The sequence below is a fragment of the Glycine max genome, chromosome 13, assembly GCF_000004515.6.
Source record: "Glycine max cultivar Williams 82 chromosome 13, Glycine_max_v4.0, whole genome shotgun sequence".
NCBI lineage: Eukaryota > Viridiplantae > Streptophyta > Magnoliopsida > Fabales > Fabaceae > Glycine > Glycine max.
The window spans coordinates 5,061,680-5,088,957 of NC_038249.2; the positions used below are offsets into that span (position 1 = coordinate 5,061,680).

The following is a 27,278-nucleotide window of genomic DNA, read 5'->3' on the forward strand; positions in this document are numbered from 1 at the left end:
ATACAAACAAAACATTCCATAAAAAAAAAAAAGGGAACATGTTCGTTCCTGACGAGTTCAACTACTTTCTCTCTCTGCTTCTCCTTTCATTCTCTCTGTCTCTGCGCTAAACCAAATTGAAATTAGTAATTAGCAATTAGCATCATCGCCAACAGAAAACCTCTCTGTACAAATCCGCATTTATTTATGCACTCTTCTCCTCCCTCCCTTTAACTCTCTTTCTTTCTGTTTTATATTCTTTGTTATGAAGTTACTCGCTCCGTGTTCCATTGCCTTTCGTTCTTCTTCGTTTTCATGGAACACCCATTTCTCAGGTGCTAGTGGGAATTTTGGAGAAGCAGGTTTTGGTGATAAGAAGGGGTTTGAGGGTGTTGTTTTTCTTAATGGGGAAAGGTGACGATGGACGCTGCATTTTTCCTCTTACGAGTTTGCAAATTGGGTATGTTGTTATTCTTCTTCTTTTCTTTTTCCTTTTTGTATTTATGATTAGCTTTAATGGCTTGTTTGATCACATGGTTATTGAATTCATGGTGGATGGAATGTATTTATTTGTTTACTTTTTTGGTGAAAGGGTTGGGTAGGTTTGATTTTAAATTTTGAGTTCACGGATACTGTTTTATCGCCAATATCTGCAAATGGTAACCGTGTTTATTTTTTTAAAAAAAAAATGGTAATATTCTGAATTCTCCATGTAGCCGACCTCACCTAGTGAGATAAAGCTTTGTTGTTGTTGTATTCTGAACTCTGTTACTTTTTCACCTGCATTGATTAAAATCGGTTGAAAATTTATGAACTGAACCGTGTTTTCTGGTTGACTGAAATTGAGGGCGTTTTCTGGTTTCTGAAGATGTAATTGATCAGTAACATTGTTGGCTTTGGTCTTCATTTAACTTTCAGTTCTAGCTGCTTGTAGATTGCAAGTCACTTTTTGCATTATCTTGTATATATATATCGGGTGGAAGACTATTGGAAATTTGGAAGTGCAACTGTTATTCCTTCCACTTACCTTTCAGTTACAGTGATTTAATGATTTGGCACATCAACTTTTTAAAAAATTTCTTTGACTAGCCAAAAAATTTCTGTCTCGTCTGGTTGGTTGTTATCTACTGTATTTAAATAGATCAAGAGTTATTTTGTATTTCTGTTTTTGTAATGCTCACTTATTTTGTCTTTGTGGTGTATTTTGCAGAGACTTGCAATCTTATTTTGCAGATCTTAGCCTTTTTCTCGCAAATGATAGCAAAAAAATGTATATTTTGGTTGACAACAGACCATGGTTGAGTGACCTTGGTTCACGGGGAGTACACATTTGGCAATTGATGGTTACTAAGGTTGGTAAACTCAACTATTTGATTTGCATGTAATTGTTGTCTTAGAATAAGAGTTATACCCTTTTTATTTTATTTCAGTCAAGGCTTTCTCCATTTGCATATTCCAAATCTCGAAGAGAGAGGAAGGAAGGCAAGGAGGTTTGTCCTCAATCAAGCTCTAGCAAACCAAAGAAATTTATGAGATGGTTCTCGTTGATTGAAGCAGTGATGTTATCAAGAAAGAAAGTTTTGTTGCCTGTGAAAAACCTAAGGAATTCTTTACAATTGAGCAGTGAATTGCATAGAACTCTGTATGGCTTTATTGTATTTGAAGTTGCATGGACCAGTGTTCGTGGTATTAACTACTATAATGAGCTTCAGGTATTTGATCTCTTTGGCACGTTTCTTGTTATTTTCTCAGATTACTGTCTACACTATCATTTATTGAGTTATTTCGTTTGTTTTGCAGACTGATACATCACTGGCTATAGAAGCTAAACTGATGAAAAGATGGGAATTTGACAGTATAGCTCAAGCTGCAGACTGTATGTCTTCATGGTTCTCAGGAACACCTTCTGAAAAGTTGCTTCTGAAAGAACACCTGGATTCCGCCTCAGGTGTTAACAGCAATTCTCATCATTGCCTTCAGACCTAGTGTGCATAATACATATGAATTTAGGATAGCCTTGATGTCTATAGCATTTGTATTTCATTTGAGTTGAAATATACTTATGTAGGAAGAGATGCATGCATCTATTTGTATTTTATGCAGGTAGAAATATACTTATGTATGGAGATGTGCAATGCATCTCTTGACACAGGCACTCACATATCTGATAGAAAATTGCTACATATAATTTACTTAACACTGGTTTATGTTGATAATAGGACCCTGAGTATGTAGAGATATTACCATGTTTGAAGGGTTATAAAATTTAGAAAATAAAGGGAAAGGAGGGACCTTATTCCCACCTAATCTTTCCTCTATGTATCCAATTTTATTTTCCGTTTTTATGTTGTGTGTGTGTGTGTTTGGGGCGGGGGGGTTGGAATGGCGAGATTTTCATGTAAAAGCTTTTAACCTTGCTTCTTTGTCTGCAATTTTAACAGGGGACACATTTTATGATGCTAGTGAAGATTTTTCTGGCACTGTATCCGTTGATGATGGTGATGATAATGTCTGCAGAATTCTGACTGTTGAAGATAGTTTGGGTACCAAAGTTGGAGTATATTCTGATGATACAGAAGAAACAACAGACATGCTACACACACCTCCTCCTTCTGGACCTAACAAGAGAAGAAAATTAATGAATTTCTTTAGTGCTGGAGTTGAAGTTGGTAGCTACTCGGCAGCTGAAATTGATAACTCATTGGATTATTCTCAGACCTTTAGCTGTGTTTCTGATGATACAGTTGAAACCACTCAAGATGATACAGTTGAAGCAACACAATATAGTGATGTTCTACTGTCATTTAGGTTTAATGATCATGACCTCCCATTTAAATTCAGGGAAGTCATAGTATCTGATCTGCGATTGCTTACTTTGTTGGAGGCTGGTCTTCCATCTTGGGTCATCTTCCTTCAGTCATATCCAGTGTTATGCAATCTTTATCGTCCTTGGATGTGCCCACTTGCAAGACTTTTATATTTTTTGATCTCATTTGTTACTGTCCTCATTGGATTCTATGATTTATACAAAAATGTTCCTGTTCTCAAGGCAACTGCATCTCGTATATGTGGGCCTCTTCTTGATTGGATTGAAACTTGGGAGATGGTTTCAAGGGTCAAATACTTAGGCACAATGCTGTTTCTACATAACTTCCAGAAGGCTGTTAGGTGGTTTCTTGCCTTTACACATACCATGCGATCATTTTTTTCCTTTCTTGTTCAACCTCTTGTAGAGTCATTGGTGGAGATTTTTGGATTTCTTCTCCCAAGCTTCAAGTTTTTGTTTGAATTAGCTGAAAGCATCTTTTCTGTCATTTGGCTCGTAGTGGATACTTCTTTTGATATAGTGGGAAATGTACTGGAGCTGCTCTTTTCACCATTTTGGTTTGTCCTCAATGTTGTTTGGAGCATTGGTAAGTCATCATATGTTTTAGTTTTCTGGTCATGTTTGTTAATTGTTAAATTTAGCCTTGTTTTTGCCAACATAAATTGTCATATGATATTCTACTAATTGCTTGCTTTTACTCTTTCTGATATATACTGCAGCTACTTGTATCTTATATCCTTTATTTTGGGTTCTCTGGGAATTCCTATATGCTCCTGTTCGTCTTGTCCTGGTGATATTCGGTTTTGTGGCTTCCATATGTTCACACATTTGTAATATGCTTGGCAACACGTGGCAGTTTGTTAGTAGGATTTTCCAGTTTGCAGCATCTTCTGAAGCAACAGTCAGTGCTTCTGAAGTTTCTATGTGGCGAACTCTTTGGAATGACCTTTTTTCCCAGGTTGTAAGATGGTATATCAATAGTATTTTGGATGTCAGTGATTTCATTAAAGACTTTCCTGATTGTTAGGTTTTTTTTTTTTCTATTTCCTTTTCCAGATTTTCCGTGCTCTCAAGAGCATACTCTATGGGTTTGTTGCCTTCTTCACAGCCTGCAATAGGCATCGACTAAGGTATGTTTATATTCTGTTTATAACTTGAAAGAAAATAAAATGACATTTCAAGTAAAATGTTGGTCGTGTGATGGTAGAATATATCTATTACAGCTTAAAAGACAGTGCTTAGTAGACATTTCTTGAGAAATTGCACTTTCCGTTGGTAATTTTAGTAAGGTGTTGATGGTGAACTGTCAATATTGTTGACGTGTAGTTATTCAATTCAATTTCAAGGAAAACCTTGTCACTTTTGGTAGAATGAAAAAAAAGGTATTGGAAATGAAGCTAGTCATTTCTTTTAGGTGTAGGAATTTAGTTAAAATAAGGCACATACTTCTGCTAAGTGTAAGAACTGTGAAATCCAAATCTGTATGCTACGGTACAGAGATGCCAAATTTCTAAATTGAAGAAAGTATTGTGTTAAAAGTTTTAGAGTAGGAAAATAAAAAAGAAGATAAAGGGTAGAGTATTTATTTGGTAAGAAAGAAAAGAAAGTTAGATAGATGATTTTTTTTTAAAAAAATTTATAGAAGTTCAGTAAGATAAAAGAAGAAATTAAAATGAGTTTGATGAATTTGCTTTACATTGAATGTAAGCCCCCCTAAAATGACCATATGCTTTACATTGAGTGGAAGCCAAATACTTAACCTGTTTCAAATCAGCTGTTTTGCCAAAGAAACCTCCTTTATGATTTCATTGTTATGCTCTCTTAGAATGTGGGTTTGGACCTAACTCAACCTCAAAAGCTAGCTCATGGGGTGAGGGTTTCCTCCCACTTATATATTCTATTGTGGCTTTTTAATGGATCTAGGATAAACTCTAATACCATCTTAGAATGTGGGTTTAGACTCAACTTTGTAGAGTTGAGTTAGGCTCATAATCTGCTTTTTGAGATGGTATCGTATTAGAGTATATGAATGTAAAACTGTTCAAACGGTTTAGTTAGAGTTGTTAGCCTTTGCTAACAGCAGCTTCTACTTAGGGAATGTACAGCTATTGACAGCTGTACTACTCTTAGTTTAGAAAGCTATAAATATCTCTTTTGTAACTAACTTTCTTTCAAGTTAATGAAATGAGATTCATTCATTCTATTACGCAAATTCTCTCTCTCTCTCTCTCATATTATCTTAGATGGTATCTAGAGCCATTTTTCGAAGCTTTTCCCCTCTTCAAAATTTCTGGGTCTTCTTCTCCACAAAGCTTCTAATCTTCTCGTCCATGGCTTCCATGTCTCAGAACTCTGTTTCTCAGTCATTTCCTAACTCCATTGCTGAGAGTGAGAAGCTCGATGATTCGAACTATCTCCACTGGAGATAGCATGTTGAGCCTATGATCAAGTCGCACAAGCTGCAACAATTTGTGGTGAATCCGGTTGTTCCGCTGCAATATCTCACCAAAGAAGATCGTGAAGCTGATAAAGTCAATCCTGCGTATGAAGTGTGGGAAGTTTAGGACCAAACGCTACTTGTTTGGCTCCAATCAACACTTTCGAAGTCTGTTCTACCACGAGTGCTTGGATCGAACCACTCCTATGAAATTTGGGAGAAGATTCACGAGTACTTCAATCTTCAGACGAAGTCTTGTGCGTGCCAATTGCAAACTGTGATGTGCACGGTTATGCTCAAAGGAAAGACAATTGAAGAATATTTGCGCTAGATCAAAGGATTTGTTGATGAGCTCACCAGTGTTGGAGTGCCGGTTGGTCACGAAGAGTACGTCGATGCGCTTCTTGAAGGACTTCCTTCCGATTATGCGCTGATTGTCTCTGTTATTGAGAGCAAGAAGCGCACGCCTTCCATTGCCGAAATTGAGGCACTACTCTACTACAGTCATGAGACTCGCCTTGTTCGTTACAACAAGGAAACTCAATGTCTTAGTTCTCCTTCACTGAACTATACTCAGGGATATTCGAACCCTAATTCATACAAATCTGCTGATTCCGGTGGTTTTTGTAGTTCGTATGGTTGCAGCGGTGGTAACCATGGTGGTTTTAGTGACTACTGTGGCATTAGTGGTGGCTTTGGTCGCAGTGGTGGTAGTTCCAGAAAAGGTCATGGTGGTGGCTGATTTGCCAACTTTCAGTGCCAGATTGTCTTAAGTATGGTCACACTGAATGTTTGCCATTTCTGTTCTGACATGAGTTATCAACCTCACGAATCCTTCATCTTCTTTGATCCAACTACACTTCAATCTATTCCCTACACCTCTGGATCTGTCAGAACCTCTAACACTTGGATCAATCCCAATTCAAAGTCTGGAACTGCTGCTCAAGCTTCAACACAGCCAAGTGCAATGAATACTAATTCCAGATCTCAAGGCAATGCCAACTCCACTTTGATTCCGGATTCTGGTGCTAGTTTCCATGTGACTGGTGAACTTCAGAATATCAAACACTTTAGTCACTTTGATGGACCAAATCAAGGCCGCTGCATCGCCGCCCGGATGTAGTGAAAAGTAAGCAAGGGTTCCCACATTTTCGTGAACGGGTGTGGGTAAAGAAGCTAGTTCATGACAGGAGGATTCGCTTTGGTACATGGAATATAGGCACACTTACTGGAAAATCTATGGAAATAGTGGATGTTATGGTGAGGAGGAAGATCAATTTTATGTGCTTACAAGAAACTAAGTGGACAGGTGAAAAAGCGAAAGAATTAGACAACTCGGGATTTAAGCTGTGGTATACCGGAAAAATCAGATCAAGAAATGGGGTAGGGATTATTGTGGACAAGGAGTGGAAGAATGATGTCGTGGATGTAAGAAGAGTAGGAGATCGTATCATAGTCTTAAAATTGGTAGTGGGACATGATACCTTTAATGTTATTAGTGGGTACGCACCTCAGGTTGGGTTAGCAGAACACTTTAAGGTAAAATTTTGGGAGGATCTAGAAGGGGTACTTCAGGATATACCCCAAGGAGAGAAAGTTTTCCTAGGAGGGGATCTCAATGGACATGTAGGTAGCGTGGCTAGAGGTTTTGAGGGGGTGCATGGGGGTTTTGGCCTAGGGGAGATGAATGGGGAGGGTAAATCCATCTTGGAGTTTTCGGAGGCTTTGGATCTTTCTATAGCCAATACATGGTTTAAGAAAAGAGAGGAACATCTTATCACTTACAAAAGTGGAGGGACATGTTCTCAGATAGATTTCTTCCTTATCAGGAAGTCTGATAGGAAGTATTGCTTGAACTGTAAAGTTATCCCGGGAGAGAGCTTGACTACCCAACATAGAGTTTTGGTTATGGATGTAAGAATTAGAGATAGGGCAAAGAGAAGAAGTCCTCTGGTAGCACCAAGGATCAAATGGTGGCACTTGAAGGGTGAGAAACAAGGAATCTTCCAACAAAAGATATGGGAGGGTTGGTGTGGACAATCACAAGGAAGTGCAAATGATATGTGGAACAAGATGTCCCAAGAGATTATTAAAGTGGCTAAAGAGACGTTGGGTGAGTCTAGAGGTTTTGGACCTAGGGGTAAAGAATCGTGGTGGTGGAATGAAAATGTTCAGAGCAAAGTTAGAGTAAAAAAGGAGTGTTTCAAGGAGTGGTCTAGGTGTAGAAATTCTGAAACTTGGGATAAGTATAAGATAGCTAGAAATGAAACCAAAAAGGCGGTGAGTGAGGCAAGAGCCCAAGCTTTTGACGGACTATACCAAGCTCTAGGAACCAGGGACGGAGAAAGATCTATATATAGGCTTGCTAAGGGTAGAGAGAGGAAGACTAGAGATTTGGATCAAGTAAAGTGTGTTAAGGATGAAGAAGGCAAAGTCTTAGTGCATGAAAAAGATATCAAGGAAAGGTGGAAGGCGTATTTCCACAACTTATTTAATGATGGATATGGATATGACTCTAGCAGTCTAGACACAAGAGAAGAGGACCGGAACTATAAGTACTATCGTCGGATTCAGAAACAGGAAGTAAAGGAAGCGTTGAAAAGAATGAGTAATGGTAAGGCGGTGGGGCCAGACAACATACCTATTGAAGTGTGGAAAACTCTTGGAGATAGAGGTCTTGAGTGGCTCACGGAACTCTTTAACGAAATTATGAGGTCAAAACGCATGCCGGAGGAATGGAGGAGAAGCACGTTAGTGCCAATCTATAAGAACAAGGGGGATATACAAAATTGTGCAAATTATAGGGGAATCAAGCTCATGAGTCATACCATGAAATTATGGGAAAGAGTGATCGAACGGAGATTAAGAAAGGAGACTCAAGTTACTGAGAATCAATTTGGTTTCATGCCGGGAAGGTCGACCATGGAAGCGATTTATTTATTACGGCGGGTGATGGAGCAATATCGCATGGCCCAACAAGACTTGCACTTGATTTTTATTGACTTGGAGAAAGCGTATGATAGAGTGCCTAGAGAGATTTTGTGGAAAGCTCTAGAGAAGAAAGGGGTTAGGGTTGCATATATTCGAGCTATCCAAGATATGTATGATAGGGTATCGACTAGTGTTAGGACACAGGGTGGAGAGTCAGACGATTTTCCCATCACAATTGGTTTACATCAAGGGTCAACCCTTAGCCCCTACCTTTTTACCTTAATTCTGGATGTCCTCACGAAACAAATCCAAGAGATAGCGCCGAGATGCATGCTTTTTGCAGATGACATAGTCCTCCTTGGAGAGTCGAGGGAGGAGTTGAATGAGAGGTTGGAAACTTGGAGACGAGCTCTAGAAACACATGGCTTTCGCCTAAGCAGAAGCAAATCGGAGTATATGGAATGTAAGTTCAACAAAAGAAGGAGGGTTTCTAACTCAGAGGTGAAAATAGGAGACCATATTATCCCTCAAGTCACACGGTTTAAATATCTTGGGTCTATAATACAGGATGATGGGGAAATTGAAGGGGATGTGAATCATCGCATTCAAGCAGGATGGATGAAATGGAGAAAAGCATCGGGGGTGTTATGTGATGCAAAGGTACCGATCAAGCTAAAGGGAAAGTTTTATCGGACTGCGGTAAGACCGGTGATTTTGTACGGAACAGAATGTTGGGTGGTCAAGAGCCAACATGAGAATAAAGTAGGTGTAGCGGAGATGAGGATGTTGCGGTGGATGTGTGGTAAGACTCGACAGGATAAAATTAGAAACGAAGCTATTAGAGAGAGGGTTGGAGTAGCGCCTATTGTAGAGAAGATGGTGAAAAATAGACTTAGGTGGTTTGGGCATGTAGAGAGAAGACCGGTAGACTCTGTAGTGAGGAGAGTAGACCAGATGGAGAGAAGACAAACAATTCGAGGCAGAGGAAGACCCAAAAAGACTATAAGAGAGGTTATAAAAAAGGATCTCGAAATTAATGGTTTGGATAGAAGTATGGTACTTGATAGAACATTATGGCGGAAGTTGATCCATGTAGCCGACCCTACCTAGTGGGATAAGGCGTTGTTGTTGTTGTTGTTGTTGATGGACCAAATCAAATTTTAATAGGAAATGATGAAGGTGTAAGTATTTCTGCTGCTGGTTCCTCTTCCTTTGTATCACCTAATGACTCTAAAATTACCTTTAGAAAGCTGGCTATGAAAGAAAAGGTGGATATGCTCTTTTTACAGGAAACCAAAAGGGATAGGTTAGAAAAACATGTTTGTCAATTACTGTGGGGGGATCAGGATGTCATGTGGGCTGAGTGTCCAGCAGTTAACAGTGCAGGGGGGATTTTATGCGTGTGGAGTGATGCGACTTTTACGGAGGAAAGGAGAATAATTGGTAATGGTTTTATTCTACTAGAAGGTTTTAGGAGGGGTGAAGGGGAGAGAATTACGTTGGTTAATATTTACTTGCCATGTGACAGCGAGTAAGAGGATCCATGTGGTGCCTTGCGGGAGACTACAATAGTGTTAGGAGGCAGACTGAAAGAGTTGGCATCAGTCAAAGGGAGAATGGGGGGAGTGAAGCAAGAGAGTTTAATACTGGGATAGCTGACATGTGGGTCGAAGATGTTCCGTGTTTGGGCCAGGCCATAAATACACTCAGACCTAATGGGCAGGCGAGGAGCAGACTTGACAGGGTAATGTGGCTGAAACAAGGTGACTGTAATTCAAAATATTACCACATGGTGGTAAATTGGAAGCGGTGTTCCAACATGTTGAGAGGAGTTCATGTTAATGGGGTTTGGATGGATGACCCAGCCAATGTGAAAGATGAAGTGCTGAACTTTTTCAGGAATAGATTCTTAGAGCCTTCAGAGGTGAGACCAGGGCTGGATGGAGTTGTTTTTAATGTTATTGATGAGGGGCTTAATTTGGTTTTGGTAGCTCTGTTTGAGGAGACTGAAGTGAGGGCAGCTGTGTGGGACTGTAGCAGTTCGAAGAGTCCAGGGCCAGATGACTGAATTTCAAATTCATAAAAGAATTTTGGTCTGTTATAAAGACAGACGTGCTTTGTTTTCTTGGGGAGTTCCACTCAAATGGGATTTTCCCAAAGGGCAGTAACGCCTCTTTCTTGGCAATGATTCCTAAAGTTAATGACCCGCAAAGCCTAAATGAATATAGGCCTATATCTTTAGTAGGCTGTGTGTATAAAATTGTAGCCAAAATTCTTTCACAGAGGCTCAAGAAGGTGATGCCGGCTCTTATAGATGAAAGAAAAAGTGCTTTCATAGATGGAAGATATCTATTGCACAGTGTTGTCATTGCTAATGAGGTTGTAGAAGAAGCTAGAAGGTGCAAAAAGAACTGTTTAATTTTTAAAGTAGATTATGAGAAGGCTTACGATTCTGTATGTTGGGAGTTCCTTCTGTACATGATGAGACGTATGGGTTTCTATGCTAAGTGGGTTAGCTGGATTGAGAGGTGCCTCAAACTTCCTCAGTCTCAGTCCTTGTAAATGGGAGTCCTACTGATTAGTTCTCACCCCAAAGGGGACTCCAACAGGGGGGACCCATTAGCCCCTTTCCTTTTTAATATTTTAGTTTAGGGTTTGACAGGTCTGATGAGGGAGGCGCAGAAAAAAAAATCTGTACAAAGGTTTCTTGGTGGGAAGAAACAAAGTGGAGATCAGTATCCTCCAGTATGCAGATGATACTATTTTCTTTGGTGATGCAACAATACAAAATGTTATTGCCATTAAAACTATGTTGAGAAGCTTTTAGATGGTCTCCGACTTGAAGATTAATTTCGCAAAAAGTTACTTTGGGGCTTTTGGGATGTCGGATGAGTGGGTGCAACATGCTTCTACAGCTTTGAATTACAGATTGTTTTTTTTTTTTTTTGAACGGCCAAAAATATAATATATTAATTTAAAGATAGAAGATACAAAGTACCAGAGGTACTATAACAAACCACAGGAGTTAGAGCCTCCTGAAACAAACCGCAAAAACCAGAAGCTACCAACCCAACAAAAACCAAACAACCCATCCCAACAAGACAAACATTACTTAAAAGCTACTGCCATAGCTGAGGACCATTGGTGAAAAGGAACATGAAAATCCTTTTCCCACCCCCTCATCCAGGACCAAGAGAGGAAAATTGTATTATCCACCAATTTAGAGATGACAAAAGGCTGATTGTTGAAGATAATGTCATTTCTAAGATTCCATATTGATGTTGTAGCTGCTATCCACCAGATTTTCCACTTTCTGTTGGTGTCTTTCAGTCCTGCCGTAGAGAAATGCTGGATGAAGTTATCCAAAGGTCTCCAATGAAGCACTCTAGGTTCCTTTACCCATGAGCTGAATTCCCACCATAGAGGCATAACTTTAGGACACAAGAAGAATAGGTGGGAGGCAGATTCAGTTTTGTTCTGACAAAAAGGGCACAGGTCATTATCAATAGTGACATTCCTCCTAAGTAGATTATCCTTAGTGGGCAATCTGTCCCATAGAAGCCTCCAAGCAAATACTAGGGCTCTAGGAGGGATTTTGATGTTCCATAAGTGCTGGAAACCAAGACATTGATCTTCATTAAGATGATCAGCTTTAATATAAAGGTAGGCAGAATTAGTGGAAAAAATTCCTTTTGAGTCAGCTCCCCATAACCAAGAATCTTTTAAAGCTGTAGAAGGCCTAATTGCAGCAGTTTGATCAATAAACTCAGAGGCTCTTCCCATTTCACTATCAAACAGATTTCGCCTCCAAGAAAAGCTCCATTCCCACCCAGATTCACAGAAGGTTCCCATAGTTGCCACTGTGTGAAATTTCTGAGATGAGAGATGGTATAATTCCGGGAACTTATCTTTTAACCTAATCCCTCTTTCCACCCAAGAGTCCTCCCAAAAGAGAATTTGATCACCCCTACCCAGCTTCCAAATGAATTGGCTGGACACATCTGCCATACTGCTGTGATTAATTGTAGACCTTAAATCAGACCACCAGCAAGAGAAATGCTTCCTTGTGGGCCCCTCCTTCTAAACCTCTCCATCCCCCATATTTGGAAGTTAAAATTCTGTTCCACAATTGATCTGGATAGTGAAACATCATCCATTTCCATTTGATTAAGAGGGCTTTGTTAAAAGCTGTAATGTCTTTAACTCCAAGACCTCCCCTCTCTTTAGCTGCACACACTTGACTCCAAGCCACCCAAGCTATCTTCCTCCCTTCTTGATTATCACCCCAAAGAAACTTTCTTTGAATGGAGATGAGTTTGTTGATCACTGTTGAAGGAGTCCTGAAAAAAGACATGTAAAACAATGGCAGAGCTGTTAGGACAGCATTAATTAGGGTGATTCTACCAGCCATGGATATGCTTCTCTGCCTCCATTTGTTCAGTCTAGCCTCAAATTTGTTGATGATAGGTTCCCACACCATCTTCCTTCTCGGATTGACACCTATAGGCAGCCCTAGGTAGCAGAAAGGAAGCTGCAGGGGACCACAATTTAGGAGATCAGCAGCAGATCTGATCCACTGATCAGATTGACCAATTGCTCCCAGCTGGCTCTTGGCAAAGTTGATCCTCAGACCAGAGACTATCTCAAAGCTTCTAAGAATAGCCTTGATAACACTAACATTATCCATAGAAGCTTCCCCAAAAAAGATTGTATCATCCGCAAACTGAAGCATGTTCACTGGGACTTTATTCTTCCCTACCAAAAAGCTGTGAAAGAAGTTTCTAGAGACTGCTTCCCTCATCAAACCTGATAACCCTTCAGCAGCCAAAACAAATAAAAAAGGGGCCAAAGGATCCCCTTGCCTCAAACCTCTTTGAGGCTTAAATTCCTCAGTCGGACTACCATTTACAAGGATGGATATTGAAGCTGAAGAAAGGCAGCCTTTAACCCAACCAATCCACCTTTCATGGAACCCCATTCTCCTCATCATATAAAAAATGAATTGCCAGGACACAGAGTCATAAGTTTTCTCAAAGTCCACTTTAAGCACTAAGCAAGATTTCTTTTGCTCCTAGCCTCCTCAACTACCTCACTAGCAATCAGAACTCCATGTAACAGCTGACGACCCTTAACAAAAGCTGACTGTCTTTCATCCACAAGGTGATCCAGAACCTTACTTAGCCTATTAGAAAGGATTTTTGCAACAATCTTGTAAACACATCCTATGAGGGATATAGGTCTAAAGTGATTAATAGATTGAGGGTCCTTGATCTTAGGGATAAGAGCAATGAAAGAAGAATTGAGGCCCTTAGGAAAAGTAGCATTCACATGAAATTCTGCTAGAAACCTTAAGAAATCAGGTTTCAGCTCTTTCCAAAACTGCTTTATAAATCTAAAGTTCAGCCCATCAGGCCCTGGGCTTTTATCATTGCCACAAGCCCACACTGCAGAATATATCTCCTCTTCTCTAAAAGGTTCCACCATCAGATCCCTCTGAAATGGGTCCAGGACAGAAAAAACAACTCCATCTAAATTGGGTCTAAGCAAAAGAGGCTCAGAAAATCTGCTCTGGAAGTGATGCAATACTTCAGCCTTAATTCTATTAGGGTTTTCTACCCAAGAACCTTCAATTGATGACTCTGTGAAAAAAAGCTGAGTTGCTGTCTCCCTCTTTAATCCACTTGCTTCTAGACTTCTGTCTTACAAAAGACTCATGAATAGTAGCCTTCTCCCACAGCTCTGCTTGAGTCTTCTTGAGATCCTGAATTTGCTGAGCAGAGGGTTGTGCTGAAAGAGAATTTTCCAGATCATTTAGCTTCAGCTGAATCTGCTTAACTTTATTACCCATATCTCGATAGTTATCTTTGCTCCAATTTCTCAGTCTTTGCTTAAGGTTCTGCAGTTTACATTTCAGCACATATCCACCCCACCCAATAGGCTGAGCTTCAGACCAGCAGTCCCTCACAACCTTGAAAAATTCTTTATCCATTAGCCAACCATCAAACACCTTAAAAGGCTTAGGGCCCCAATCAATACTTTTAGATTGTAAAAATATAGGACAATGATCAGAATAATTTCTTTGAAGGATGAATTGAGAAGAGTCCTGCCACTTAGATAACTAAGCATCAGAGATCAGCACCCTATCCAATTTGCTTCTACAGGTGCCATTTGGCCTAAACCATGTAAAGTGCTTGCCCACACAGGGGATATCATCAACCTCCATGTCATGAAGCCAATCATTGAACTCAGTTATCAGATTAGAATCTGAGTTACTATGATTGCTACCCATTCGCTCAGAGGGGTGTCTAATGCAATTAAAATCCCCTACAAGACACCAATACTCCACCTGAGATTGAAGCTTCCTTGTGCTCAAAGACTGCCAAAGCTGTCTCTTACCTTCTAAATCACAGGGAGCATAAATATTAGCCACGACCACTCTTGTCAACTCAGCCAACCAAACCCCTTCCAGCAGAATCAACCCCTTTTCTGAAAATCTATAATCAACCTTGAAATTGTTATTATTCCAAATGCATAACATCCCCCCAGCAGTGTTCACAGCTGGGAACCATTCCCAAGCAAAATCTGGGTCTCCCCACAAGGCCTGAACAGCTGCCTTATCCAGAGAATCCCTCTTAGTTTCCTGCAAACAAAGAAGATTCACCTTATGCTTCCCAACTAAATTCCTGATAGAGGCCCATTTAATGCCTCTACCCAACCCTCTGATGTTATAGGATAAAATATTCATCTATGGGTTGTCCTATTTCCCAACTCCATAGCTTCCTTTTGATCATTGGATTCCATATCAGCATAGTGTTGAATGAAAACAGAGTGGTCTGTTTCAGCCTCCATGCCTAAACTTTGTCCAACCTCCCATAATTGATGGGCCTCCTCCATCACCTCTGTGTTACCTGTGATCTTGCTTTTTAGCTTGTTATTTGACTCAAGCTGGCTCGGGTTATGTGTTTTAATGCAGTTATGAATGATAGTCTCCCTGTCCTTGTCTGCTTTTTGAACTTGGGACTGCTTTTCCACAGATTGCAAGTTGCTGGGTTTATTTGGGGGGTATTTTTGTCTAACGTAGACTCTGGAATATTTGTCCACTATCTGTATAGAGGGTTGGGCTGTAGGGCCGAATGTATGAGTAGGCCCAACACCTTCAGAAATCTGATTGGGGCTCAAATCCGAATGAGGTTGAAAACACCTTATTTCTCCCTCTGCTTCCCCATAATAATAGCCTTCAGAACTCACTTTATCACTTTCGTTCAAATAATTTCCTTCTAGGATGTTTTCTTTTAAGGCAGCAGTCTGAGCCACGTTGCAGGCTACCATCTTCATGCAATCCTTCTGGGTATCCGCTACTGCCCTGCTAAGTTCAAGGTCAACCTTTGCCAAAACGAGTTCACTGCTCTGTTTGTCGGTGCTTTCTGCCTCTTCCCGATGGTTAACACGATATTGAGTATTACCCATTGGATCGCGGCAATACCCAACTGGCTCTTCCCCTGACCAGCGGTTAAAGGCAAGACCCGTCTTAGTGGATAACTCCGGCGAGGAGGAAAAGTTGGTTTCCTTATCATCGTCGTCGGCGCCGCCAGATTCTCCTCCGTCGTCCGAGGTTATCACCTCCGACCACTCGTCGGACGGAGACATACCATTCCGCTTCAGCCCATCAAATGACCCTATCTCCTCCACGAGCCGCACCCGATATTCGAAACCACCCACCCGCACAACAACCTCGCTCCTTATGGACGGTGGGAGGGGTGTCCTCACCAGCATCCGTGCTCGGTCAAGTCTTCGTCGGTCCTCTGTGTCATCATCCAGCTCAATGACGTCGCCAATGGAGGAGACAGCTTTCTTGAAGTGTACGAGTTCCCAGACCTCCAACGGAAAGCCCCATGCTTGAATCCAAACCACCCTATTGTTAGACCGGCACCCCGGTTTCCATTTCTCCAACGCGTAGAAGAGTGAGTTGCCGTCTTCTTTCTCCGTTTGGATGATGAGTTCAGCTTTATCGTCCGATAACCCAGAGAGGAGAATCATGTCGTCTCCAAGAAATCTGGTACGAACATTGTACCCCAACTCCCAGGCGACACGATCCTCTATGGTATCAACTGCCATAAACTCCTTTAACTTCCCCACCCATGAATCCTTACACCAAAGTCCCGTACCTGCAGACGGGGTAATCGTTATAGTAGGTACAACGCTTGCTTTGCTCGTCATATGTCCTGAAGACTTCCCATTAGACACCACGTACGATCTCCGGCTGGGATCGATAGGTTCAACGCAAAATTTAGAAGTGGTAGTATTGATGTTTCTTCCAAAGCCAGTGTTTTGCTGCTTCCCTTCAGTCTGAGCTGACCTCGTGAACCTGGGTAAGTTGACAAACAATTTGTGTTCATTGATGAAAATGTTGTCCAGCTTCACCTCCAACCCTCTTGCGTCCGAAACTCCCTTGAACCGCATAAAACCATATCTTCTACCCTCCCTATTGCGCCTTTTCGCTATATAGACTTCTCTCACATCACCCCATTTTTTAAAGTGCTTCCACAGTAACCCTTCATCAGCTTCCTCTGGAAAATGGGTGAAGTAGTATGACGTAATGTCCTCCTTGTCCCTCCAGTTCAGATAGAAACGTGTATGTTGGCCCCTAACCACTTGGTTTTGCGTCGGATTGTCAACCTTCAGGGTCTTCTTCATATCTTTCGTAGTCTTTTTACTAACCACCTTTGTCCATGCTCCTTCTTCATCACCAGCATTGTCCCGCTTACAGTTATTGAAGTGCATCCCGAAAGATGATTTTTCCTTTCGACCCTTGCTTTGCCACCTTCTTGTCCATCTTCTGTGTGGTTTAGGAGAGGCTCTGCCTCTGGTCCTATCACCAAGATCCCTATGACGACGCGTATACTCTCTAGGATAGTGCTTTCCCCTCTCCCTCGTTCTCCCAAAGTCATAGCCTCTCCCTCTCCCTCTTTCATGCTCTCTGTGTGTATCTCTCTCACGAGACCTCTCTCTCTCTCTCACTCTGTGTCTCCCTCTCTCACGAGATCTCTCTCTCTCTATCTCTCATTCTCTCTTCTCTCTCTTACAGATTGTTGTTGATGCCTTTCTCCTATTTGGGGCTTCCAATTGGAGCCAATCCAAGGCGAAGTGAGACGTGGGACCCGATTGTTGACAAGTGAGAGAGGAGACTAAATAGACGGAAACAAAGATTTTCATCCTTCGGGGGAAGGGTGATTTTGATAAAGTCAGTCCTAAACTCGATTCCTATTTTTTTCTTTTCTTTTTTCAGGGTTCCAAATATGGTGGTGACAAAATTGGAGGAATTACAATGAAGGTTTTTGTGGGGAGGGAGAGGGCAATTGGAAGAGAGGAAGATACCTTGCGTCAATTGGGAGATGATTTGCTTACCAAAGGAGAAGGGTGGTTTGGGGGTTTGGGTTTTGAAGAAGTTTAACCTTGCTCTGGTCAGAAAGTGGCGTTGGAATTTATTCCATCACCAAGGGGAATTATGGGCTAGAATTTTATATTCAAAGTATGGTGGGAGGAGGAATTTGGATGAGGAACGGTGAAGTAACAAGGAATCTTTTTGGTGGAGGGATTTAAGTGCTATTTGTGGAGCTGGTGAGGATGGAAGGTGGTTTAAAGAGGGGATTAAGTGGAAAATTGGTAGCGGATTGAGGGTGAGGTTTTGGGAAGATGGCTGGTTGGAGGGTGGAGTGTCGTTTAGAGATAAATATACTAGATTATATTGTATGTCAATGCAACAGCAGCAGTATATTCAGTATATGGGGGCCTTAATTGATGGGAAATGGGAATGAAACTTATTGTGGAGGAGAAATCTCATGGAGGGGGAGGCGGGAGCGGCATCAAACTTTTTGAGTGATGTGGAGCAAATTCAAATTGCACCACATCAGCAGGACAGGTGGTTGTGGCTTGGAGACTCTTGCGGTGAATACAGAGTCAGTAGTGCGTATTACTCTATGTGCGAGGATTTAAACGATCAGAATGATGATGATGACGTTTTGTTCAGCAAACTGTGGAAAACCAAGATCCCTAGCAAGGTTGCAAATTTCTTATGGAGGCTAATTAGAGACGGATTTACCTACCAGATGTAATCTCCGGAGAAGGAACATAACCTTAGATGACTACCAATGTCCGCTTTGTTCAGAACGGGAAGAGGATGCATCACACTTACTTTTTGGGTGTCAAAAGGTGATGCCTTTGTGATGGGAGTCTTTCCTGGCTGGAGGTGTCCACTGCACTACCAGCAACACTGAGAGGGAATTTTCTCTAAATTTCGTATGGCAACATGGCTGGAGTTTTTCAGGAAAGATGGCACCCTATATGGGCCGCTTTAACTTGGCATGTATGGAATCATAGGAATAGAGTTTGCTTCTCTAACCATGTTTTTGAGGGTCAGCAAGTACTGGAGGAGGCAATATATTTTGCTTGGTTGTGGCTTAGAAATTTAGAAATTTAGAAAAAGACTTTGAATTACTATACCACATTTGGACCAGCAATATTAGAGCAGGTCTCATGTATAGGGGGGGATGTGGTTGATTTTTGTTGTTTGTTGATGGCTTACCCTCTTGCTTTCTTCCCACTCTTCTACTGCACCAAGTGTTCCCCCTGGTTTTTCTCCCATTCCTGTCAACTCTCCTTCAGTATCAAATCCTGTTTCTCAACATTCCGAATCCTCAAGTTCACACCCTCACACTTTTGAGTCATCTACTTTGCAACCTCAGACTTCAGAATCCTCCACCTCACCACTACCATCTTCTGAGTCTGTCTCTATCTCTAATCCTGCACCAGTTATTGACACTCATCCTATGCAGACCGGGTCCAAGTCTGGGATTCACAATCCTAGACTTCATCCCTCATTGTTTCTCACTCAATTCTGAACCTAAGACTGTAAAGCAGGATTGGGAATTCTAATTGGTGTGCTGCAATGCAGCTAGAGTATGATGCTCTTCTGAAAAACAAAACTTGGGATTTAGTCCTTTTTTTTTTTTTTTGCTCAGCAAAAATATGTATATTGTATTAATACTGGGAGTACCAGAGGTACTAAAAGTACAAGCAGTGGTTATGTGACCAGCTGGTTCAGAGGTGAATACAAGGACCCAAACCAGCTCCACAAACCCTGTTACAAAAATCCAGTCCCTACCCTTCCATCCTAGGTTCAGAACCCTACACTTAGGTTAGAGGACCATTGATTGAAATGCAATACAAAATCTTTTTCCATTACTTTTAGCCACGTCCAAATTAGCAGTAAAGCATCATCCAACACTTTGCTTCCATTGAACGTTTCATTTTGGAAAACAATCTTGTTTCTCTGCTGCTATATGGTTCATGTTAAAGCAACCCACCAGCATTTCCACCTTGTAGATTTTATTCCAGCCACGATCTGATTTCCATGTTGCATAAAGTGGTCTCGAGGGTTTTGCGGGAGTGCAGTCACTATTTTAAGGCAAGATAGTGACTCCCACCACAGGGGTAAGATTTTACTGCAACTGAAAAAAAAGGTGGGCAGCCTCCTCCTCATGATTACTGCAGAATGGGCATAGCGTATCAGTCACCTCCACTTGTCTCCTTCTAAGGTTCAGCTTTGTTGGTAATCTATCATTGATTAATCTCCATGCAAACATTGATGATTTAGGTGGAATTTTCATAGTTCCTCAAAAACAGCATCCTGTTGTTCCCCCATTAACTCTCCCCATAACATATCATACGCGCTTTTTGATGAGTAATGTCCACTTGGCTTGGGTTTCCAAACCCAAGAGTCTGCTCTAACTGGATGGATTTTTTGCGATGCTATCTCCCCAAGGAAATCATCAGCCATTATAATTAGGGGTGGGTAAACGGGCTGGCCCGTCCCGCGTAAGGCCCGCCCGCATAAGTCCGCATTGGCAGCGAACCGGGCCAGTCCGCCCCGCTTCTTACACAGGCCAAATAAATTGGTCCACCCCCGCCTCGTGGACCCCGCAGATCAAACGAGCCGGTCCGCGGGCCTAGTTTTAAAAGAATTTTAATTTTAATAAAAATACAATATAATCAAATTAAATTCAATACAAATGTAAATAAAATCTCAATAATTAGTCAATTACATCAATAAAATAAATAATGTCTTAACAAAAGAAAATCCAAGCAATAAATCTAAAATATGAAATTTAAATATTTCCAACAACAAATGATTTCATATTTGAAGTAACTTGAGTCTTCTCCATGTGAGTCGCGTTTTATTTTTCTTATAAGGAAAAAAGTCATATGACTTGTGCGCGTGCGTGACTATGTGGTGGAGAAAAAGTGTTTTTAGCCTGCTACAATAATAAATGCTAAATATGATGTGAGCTATTTTTTATAATAAAAATATATTGAAATATCTTTAAAATATTTATTTAACAATTATTTTTAGCTTAAATGATAAGAATTGATTTTTTATTATTTATGGCTTACAGATATGAAAATGATAAATTACAAGAAAAAAAAATCGAGAAAATATCAAAAAGGAAGATTTTTATCATGTTATCACTTATCTTTTTTTATCTTAATCTTTTATTTTTGTTATCTTATCCTTTTTTTATCTTTATCATCTTTTAATTTAAATCTTTTATTTTTATTTTTAAATCTTTATTTTATCTAATATATTTCTTTATGTGTTATTTTAAAAGAAAAGTTTAAAGTGAAAAAGAGAAAATCAAACGTAATATAATTAGGTCAGGATCACACAAATCAAATCTAATGCGGGCTGCGGGCAACCCGCGGACCCTGCGGGCCAAACCCGCAAAGTCCGCGGGTTAAGCGGGGCGGACCCAAAAATATGACATAACCATGAACCGTTTAAAAAAATGGTCCGTAACCCGTGCGAACCGCGGGTCCCGCGGACCAGTTCATGGACCTGGGTCTGTTTACTCACCCCTAATTATAATCTCGCTGTCAAATAAAGATTTCCTCCAATTGAAGTGCCATTCCCAATCTGAACTAGTATTGCTCCCCAACTGCATCCAACAGACAGGCTATTGGGTGCAAGTGGGTCTTTAGAGTAAAGGAGAATGCTGATGGCTCCATTAACAAGTTTAAAGCTCAGTTGGTGGCAAAGGGCTTCCACCAAGTCCATGGTTTTAATTTCCATGACTTTTTCCCTTGTTGTGAAGCCTATCACATTCAGGGTTATTCTCACTCTTGCTCTCACACATGGTTGGGAGTTGTTTCAGCTGGATGTGAATAATGCCTTTTTAAATGGATTACTTGAAGAAAGAGTGTTTATGACACAGCCTCCTGGTTTTAAAGTTGGGGACAGGTCTCTTGTTTGCCGCAAACTGAACAAGGCTGGTTTAAAACAAGCCCCAAGGCAGTGGTTTGATAGGTTGAAGTCTGCTCTTCTTCAGTTTGGTTTTGTGGGCAGTAAATGTGATTCTTCCCTGTTTATCTTCAAGCATCAGTCTCATATTGTTTATGTGCTAGTTTATGTGGATGACATTATCATCACATGTAGCTCCACTCCTCTCATCCAGCAGTTAACTACTAAACTTAATGTTGTCTTCTCTCTCAAGCAACTTGGCCACTTGGATTATTTCTTGGGCCTAGAGATAAAGTATCTACCTGATAACTCCTTAGTTATGACTCAAAGCAAGTACATACGTGATTTACTTCACAAGACACACATGGAAGAACACATTATATCCCCTCTCCCATGGTCTCTAATTGTAAATTGTCCAAGTTTGGTGCTGGTTTATTTCAAGATCCAACTTCATATAGATCAATGGTGGGTGCACTACAATATGTCACTTTAACTGGACCTGGAATCAATTTTGCCGTTCATAAAGTTTGTCAGTTTATAGCTCAGCCTCTTGAATCTCATTGGGCAGTAGTCAAAAGGATTTTAAGGTATCTCAAAGGTACCTTGTCTCATGGTTTACATCTAAAGCCTGCTTCTCTTGCCTAGCCTTTGTCACTTAAAGGTCACTGCACGATCTAGCACTCAAGCCGAGTACCGTAGATTGGCTCAAACCTCTACTGAGCTGATCTTGGCTGACAGAGTTACAAGTTCCTTTTACCACTCCTGTTCTCCTCTGTGACAATTAGAGTGCAGTGTCAATCACTCATAATCCAGTGTTCCATAGTTGCACCAAACATATGGAAATTGATGTCTTCTTTGTCTGAGAAAAAGTTCTGGCCAACAGCTTTTCATCTATTATATTTCAGCTCTGGATCAATGGGCAGATGTACTGACCAAGCCCCTTTCTTCATCATGTTTTGAGTTTCTCAGGGGCAAACTCAATGTGAAGTGATTTTCCTCTGAAAACTCTTCCCCCTGAGTTTGAGGGGGCTATTAGAGTATATGAATGTAAAATTGTTCAAACAGTTTAGTTAGAGTTGTTAGCCTTTGCTAACAGCAGCTTCTACTTAGGGAATTTACAACTATTGATAGTTGTACTACTCTTAGTTTAGAAAGCTATAAATATCTCTTTTGTAACTAACTTTCTTTCAAGTTAATGAAAAGAGGTTCATTCATTCTGTTACACAAATTCTCTCTCTGAAGCCAAATACTTAACCTGTCCCAAATCAGTTGTTTTGCCAAAGAAACCTCCTTTTTGATTTCATTGTTATGCTCTCTTAGAATGTGAATTTGGACCTAACTTAATCCCAAAAGCTAGCTCATGGGGTAAGGGTTGCCTCTCACTTATATGTTGGACAAGTGACCTCAATAACTTAAACTTAAGAAGGGGGGAGGGGGTGAATTAAGTTTCAAAATTTTCCACTAACAAACTTTTAACCCCCTTCTAAATGATAGACTCAAAATGCAGAAGAAGAAGCATCATTCAATTTAATAATGTTCTTTAAACATGCAAGATAAAATTGATTGCAATAACATATATGAGATAAGGGAAGAGAGAAATGCAAACTCGATTTATACTAGTTCAGCCACTTATCATGCCTACGTCCAGTCCTCAAGTAACCCACTTGAGATTTTTCACTATCTCTGTAAATCCTTTATAGACTTTGAACACACCTTGGGATCCCCCACCCTTGTGTTCAAAGATTCTCCAAGAGACAACTCGTCTCTTGATTACAATTCTCACAATTCAAGAGACAACTAGTCTCTTGATTACAACTGACTTTCTGAGATGAACAAAAAGATTTCTCTCCTTTAGAGTAGATGGTACAAATTGAAGTTCCTAGAGGAATTTCTCTCTTTTAGAGATGATAATACAATTTGAAGTTCCTAGATGAATTCTCAATAGATTTTCAAGTGTTTGCCCAAGAGTTGTTGAGAGAGCATTTGACAATGAAGTTCTCTTAGAATATCCCTCTCTCACTTTTTAAAGTCAGACAAACATATATATAGGTCTTTCATACCTTTTCAAAAATGGTTTGAAGAGATGTGCCTTTTCAAATTTTTTTTTCTGAAATTCTTCATTGGTAATCGATTACAGGTTTCTAGTAATCGATTACACAGTTATATTTTGAAGGGTCACGACTTTTTAAAGTGTTTTCTGAAGTGTCGTTGTTGGTAATCGATTACAAGCATCTGGTAATCGATTACATGATTCAAAATTCAAATTCAAAACCCTTTTTAAAAGCTGTTTTTCAAATTTGTCTTCTGGTAATCGATTACACTGCCTGGTAATCGATTACCAGAGCCTTGATCTCTTGGAAACACTTGTTCTGAGGCAAAAGCTTGATCTTGAATTAATCTTGAAGCAATGCTTGTTTGTTGAAGCAACCTTGTATTAATCTTGAAGCAATACTTAACCTTTGAATGTTTGTTGAAGTAATCTTGAAAGCAACCTTGTTTGATTATTCTTTGGCATCATCAAAACCATGTATTCATACATTCACATTCTCCCCTTTTTTTATGATGACAATCATTATCAAATGAATTTTTTCTGGCATCATCAAAACCTGAAATCTACATGATTCACATTATATATTCTATTGTGGCCTTTTAATGGATTTAGGATAAACTCTAATACTATCTTAGAATGTGGTTTTGGATCTAACTTTGTAGAATTGTGTTAGGCTCATAATATGCTTTTTGAGATGGTATCAAAGTCTATCCTAGATCCATTCAAAGGGCCTCCCACCATGCTATTCACGCGTCAAGCTCAAAAGTGTTGGGCATGAGCGGTGTATTGGGAAAAATCAAGTTTCACATTGGCTAGAGATAAGGTCAAGATAAAGTGTATAAGTGGCAGCAACCGGCACCTTTTGGGGTGGAGTAGGCCCAAACCCACATTTTAAGATGGTATCAGAGCCATAGCCCATCTTTGTTCTCGTCTATTCTAGTAGACTCGCCTGTTCTGGCAGGCATTTGTGGAGGGGCGGGATGTGTTAGGAAGTCCCACATTCGTTGCCTCAATTCTTACGTTATATATCTGTTGGATAACTTTACTTAGTGTCAATTGATTTTAAGCTGAAATCTAACATGCGTACCCCAAGTGTAGCATATATTGCACAATGCCATTAAATATAGTCTCTTCTACCAAAACCAACAAAGCTAACTAAAGAATTTATGAATTGTGTGTCTGGTCAAGATCACACAAAGCTCTCTCTATATAATATATTTGCAGTAAATACTAATAAATGGAATGATGATTCTAAGGCTAATCAGCTATTAATTAGGGATTCTATCACTAATTCTAACACTCCCCCTCTAGTTGAAAGATATATATCATATGCACCAAGCTTGTTACATATAGTTTCAACCTGAGGTCCTTTAAAGACTTAGTAAAAATATCAGCCAAGTGCTACGAGATCTATCTTTATGTGTTTAGTATGTTCATGGAAGACTAAATTAGATGCAATGTGAAGAGAGCAACTTGATTTTCACAAATAAGCTTAGTGTCTTGAGTGTCTCCAAACTTTAATTGTTGGAGAAGTTGCCTAAGCCATGTAATTTCGCATGCAACTTCTGTCATGGTATAGTATTCAACTTCAGCGCTGGATCTCGCAACTATATTTTGCTTCTTGCTTCTCCATGAGATCAAATTCCCTCCAAGCAGAACACAATAGCCTGAGGTAGAACTCCTGTCCAATCAGCACTAGAGTAACAAACAATTTTGACATTGTCTTCGTCTTCATATAGAAATCCGTGGCCTGGTGCGTTCTTGATATATCTGAGAATGCGCATGACAACATTCCAATGGCTATCACAAGGGGCATTGAGCAATTGACTTAACACTCTGCAAAAGTGATGTCTGGTCTGGTGACACTGAGGTAACTGAGTCTGCCAACAAGTTTGTGATATCTTCTTGGGTCTTTTAGTGGCTCTAGTGGTGCTCATGATTTGGGTATTTTCATAACTATAACCATAACTAATAAATAACTAGATTATAAGTGGGTATTATAACTATAACCATAACTTGTTTTATATAACAGTTATAATTTGATATAAAACCACTTATGCAAGCAGTTTTAGGGAGTTGTAGATTTATGGGAGAGACCAGGATCTTGAAGACCTGGGCAGTTATGGTTATAGTTATGTACACACTCTTTCTTTGGGAACTTTTAGATAATAGCTGAGGAAAATTTTATCTCGATTAGAAACAATAGTGGAAGGGAAACCGTGCAACCGTACTACCTATTGGATGAAGTATTTTGCTACCTCTCTAGCTGTAAATGGGTGGTTAAGGGGGATAAAATGGGTATACTTGGTTAACCGATTCACCTCAACAAGGATGGTGTCCTTACCCTCTGATTTAGGAAGACCTTCAAAAAAATCTTATGAAATGTCACTCCAAACTTGTGAGGGTATCAGTAATGGCTGCAATAAACCTGCGGGGGTAATGATTCATACTTATTTCGTTGGCAGGTATCACAGGTGGCCACAAAAAACACTGGATATCCTTCTTCATCCCCTCTCATTATACCAACCCAGCTAGTCTTTGATAAGTTCTAAAGAAGCCGGAGTGAACACCCTATGCTGAGTTATGAAAATCAGCTAAGAGCAATGGAATCCCAGTCTTTGGTAGCACCAGTGTATTCTTATACAACAATTTATTACCTTGTAAGATGTAGCCTGGATGAGAATCTGAATTTAGCATTAAATCCTGAACAATGACTCTTAATTTGTCCTCTTTGTTGTTGAGGCCGGTGCAATGCTAATATGAATATCTTCTATGTTGGAGGATATGTTCTATAGCAATATTATATTATGATATATGCTGACATTCAGCTTATATGATAGTATGTAGGAGTTTATATGGACACTATATTGTCTTGAACAGGTGATTGCGATTTTACCTTTTCTTAGGAAGACGCTCCTAATGTTGTTTGAATCATAACAGTGTTACTAGATGTTGGATTGGCTCTTGACAATTGTGTGCTTCACATGCAACTAATTATGAGGAATACTTATCATTCTGTACAGTCTATCAATCAAGCAAGTAATATCTGGTGCTAACCCTGATTCGACGTGACTATCTATGCAGCATTTATAATCATGTACAGGAGTTCGTCCAAAGATTATATGGTACGTGCCAAAGATCAAGGCAAGACGACTCTAGAGACAATGGAAAAACTTGCTTGCCGCTGAATTTGGTGAGAACTCTCAAATTGAGTATGATGCAATCAGCTTTGTGACTTTTCAAAGTTCTTGTTCCCTGTTATTTGATATTTATTTCAGAAGTTAGGCGATGAATAAGATTTGAGAACAACTATCTAATGAATGATTTTAAAATGGGATTTTGTTTAAAACTGCATAAAACAAATAAACATGTTGCTCGTGAAATGTAGTTGCTTCTCAAGTGCACTGCTCCCTGTTACTTGTTATTGGTTTCTTTATTTTGTACATTCAAAATGCTAATTGTGTAATATTTTTGCTCTTGTATTTTGTCCTAATGTGTTTGATAGCATTGCTTGGTACTTTTATGTTGCTTTTGAGTGGAAATAAACTATCATTGAAAACTTGTTAATCATTAAGCTTATCTTTGACTTCAATTTGCAGACGGAAGAAAAGAAGAACGTTTGATTGTATTGTGTCTTTTCAGAGACAGCACTCTGTATTGGAAAACAAATTTGGTAACTTTTACAAATCTAACATCAACACGTCATTTTCAGCAAACTCAATTCGATTACCGTTGCAATTTTAAGATTATTTCTCTGTAA

General features: G+C 39.9%; 1 protein-coding gene across 1 annotated transcript; it reads left to right on the forward strand.

The window, feature by feature from the left end:
* Nucleotides 1-27,278, forward strand: LOC100798882 (uncharacterized). Its single transcript, XM_014766394.3, has 9 exons — nt 1-439; nt 1,190-1,331; nt 1,410-1,691; nt 1,780-1,927; nt 2,421-3,392; nt 3,526-3,764; nt 3,863-3,936; nt 26,603-26,711; nt 27,118-27,278. Exons 1-9 carry the CDS (start codon nt 384-386, stop codon nt 27,139-27,141), a joined length of 2,046 nt encoding a protein of 681 aa, XP_014621880.1. The 5' UTR covers nt 1-383; the 3' UTR covers nt 27,142-27,278.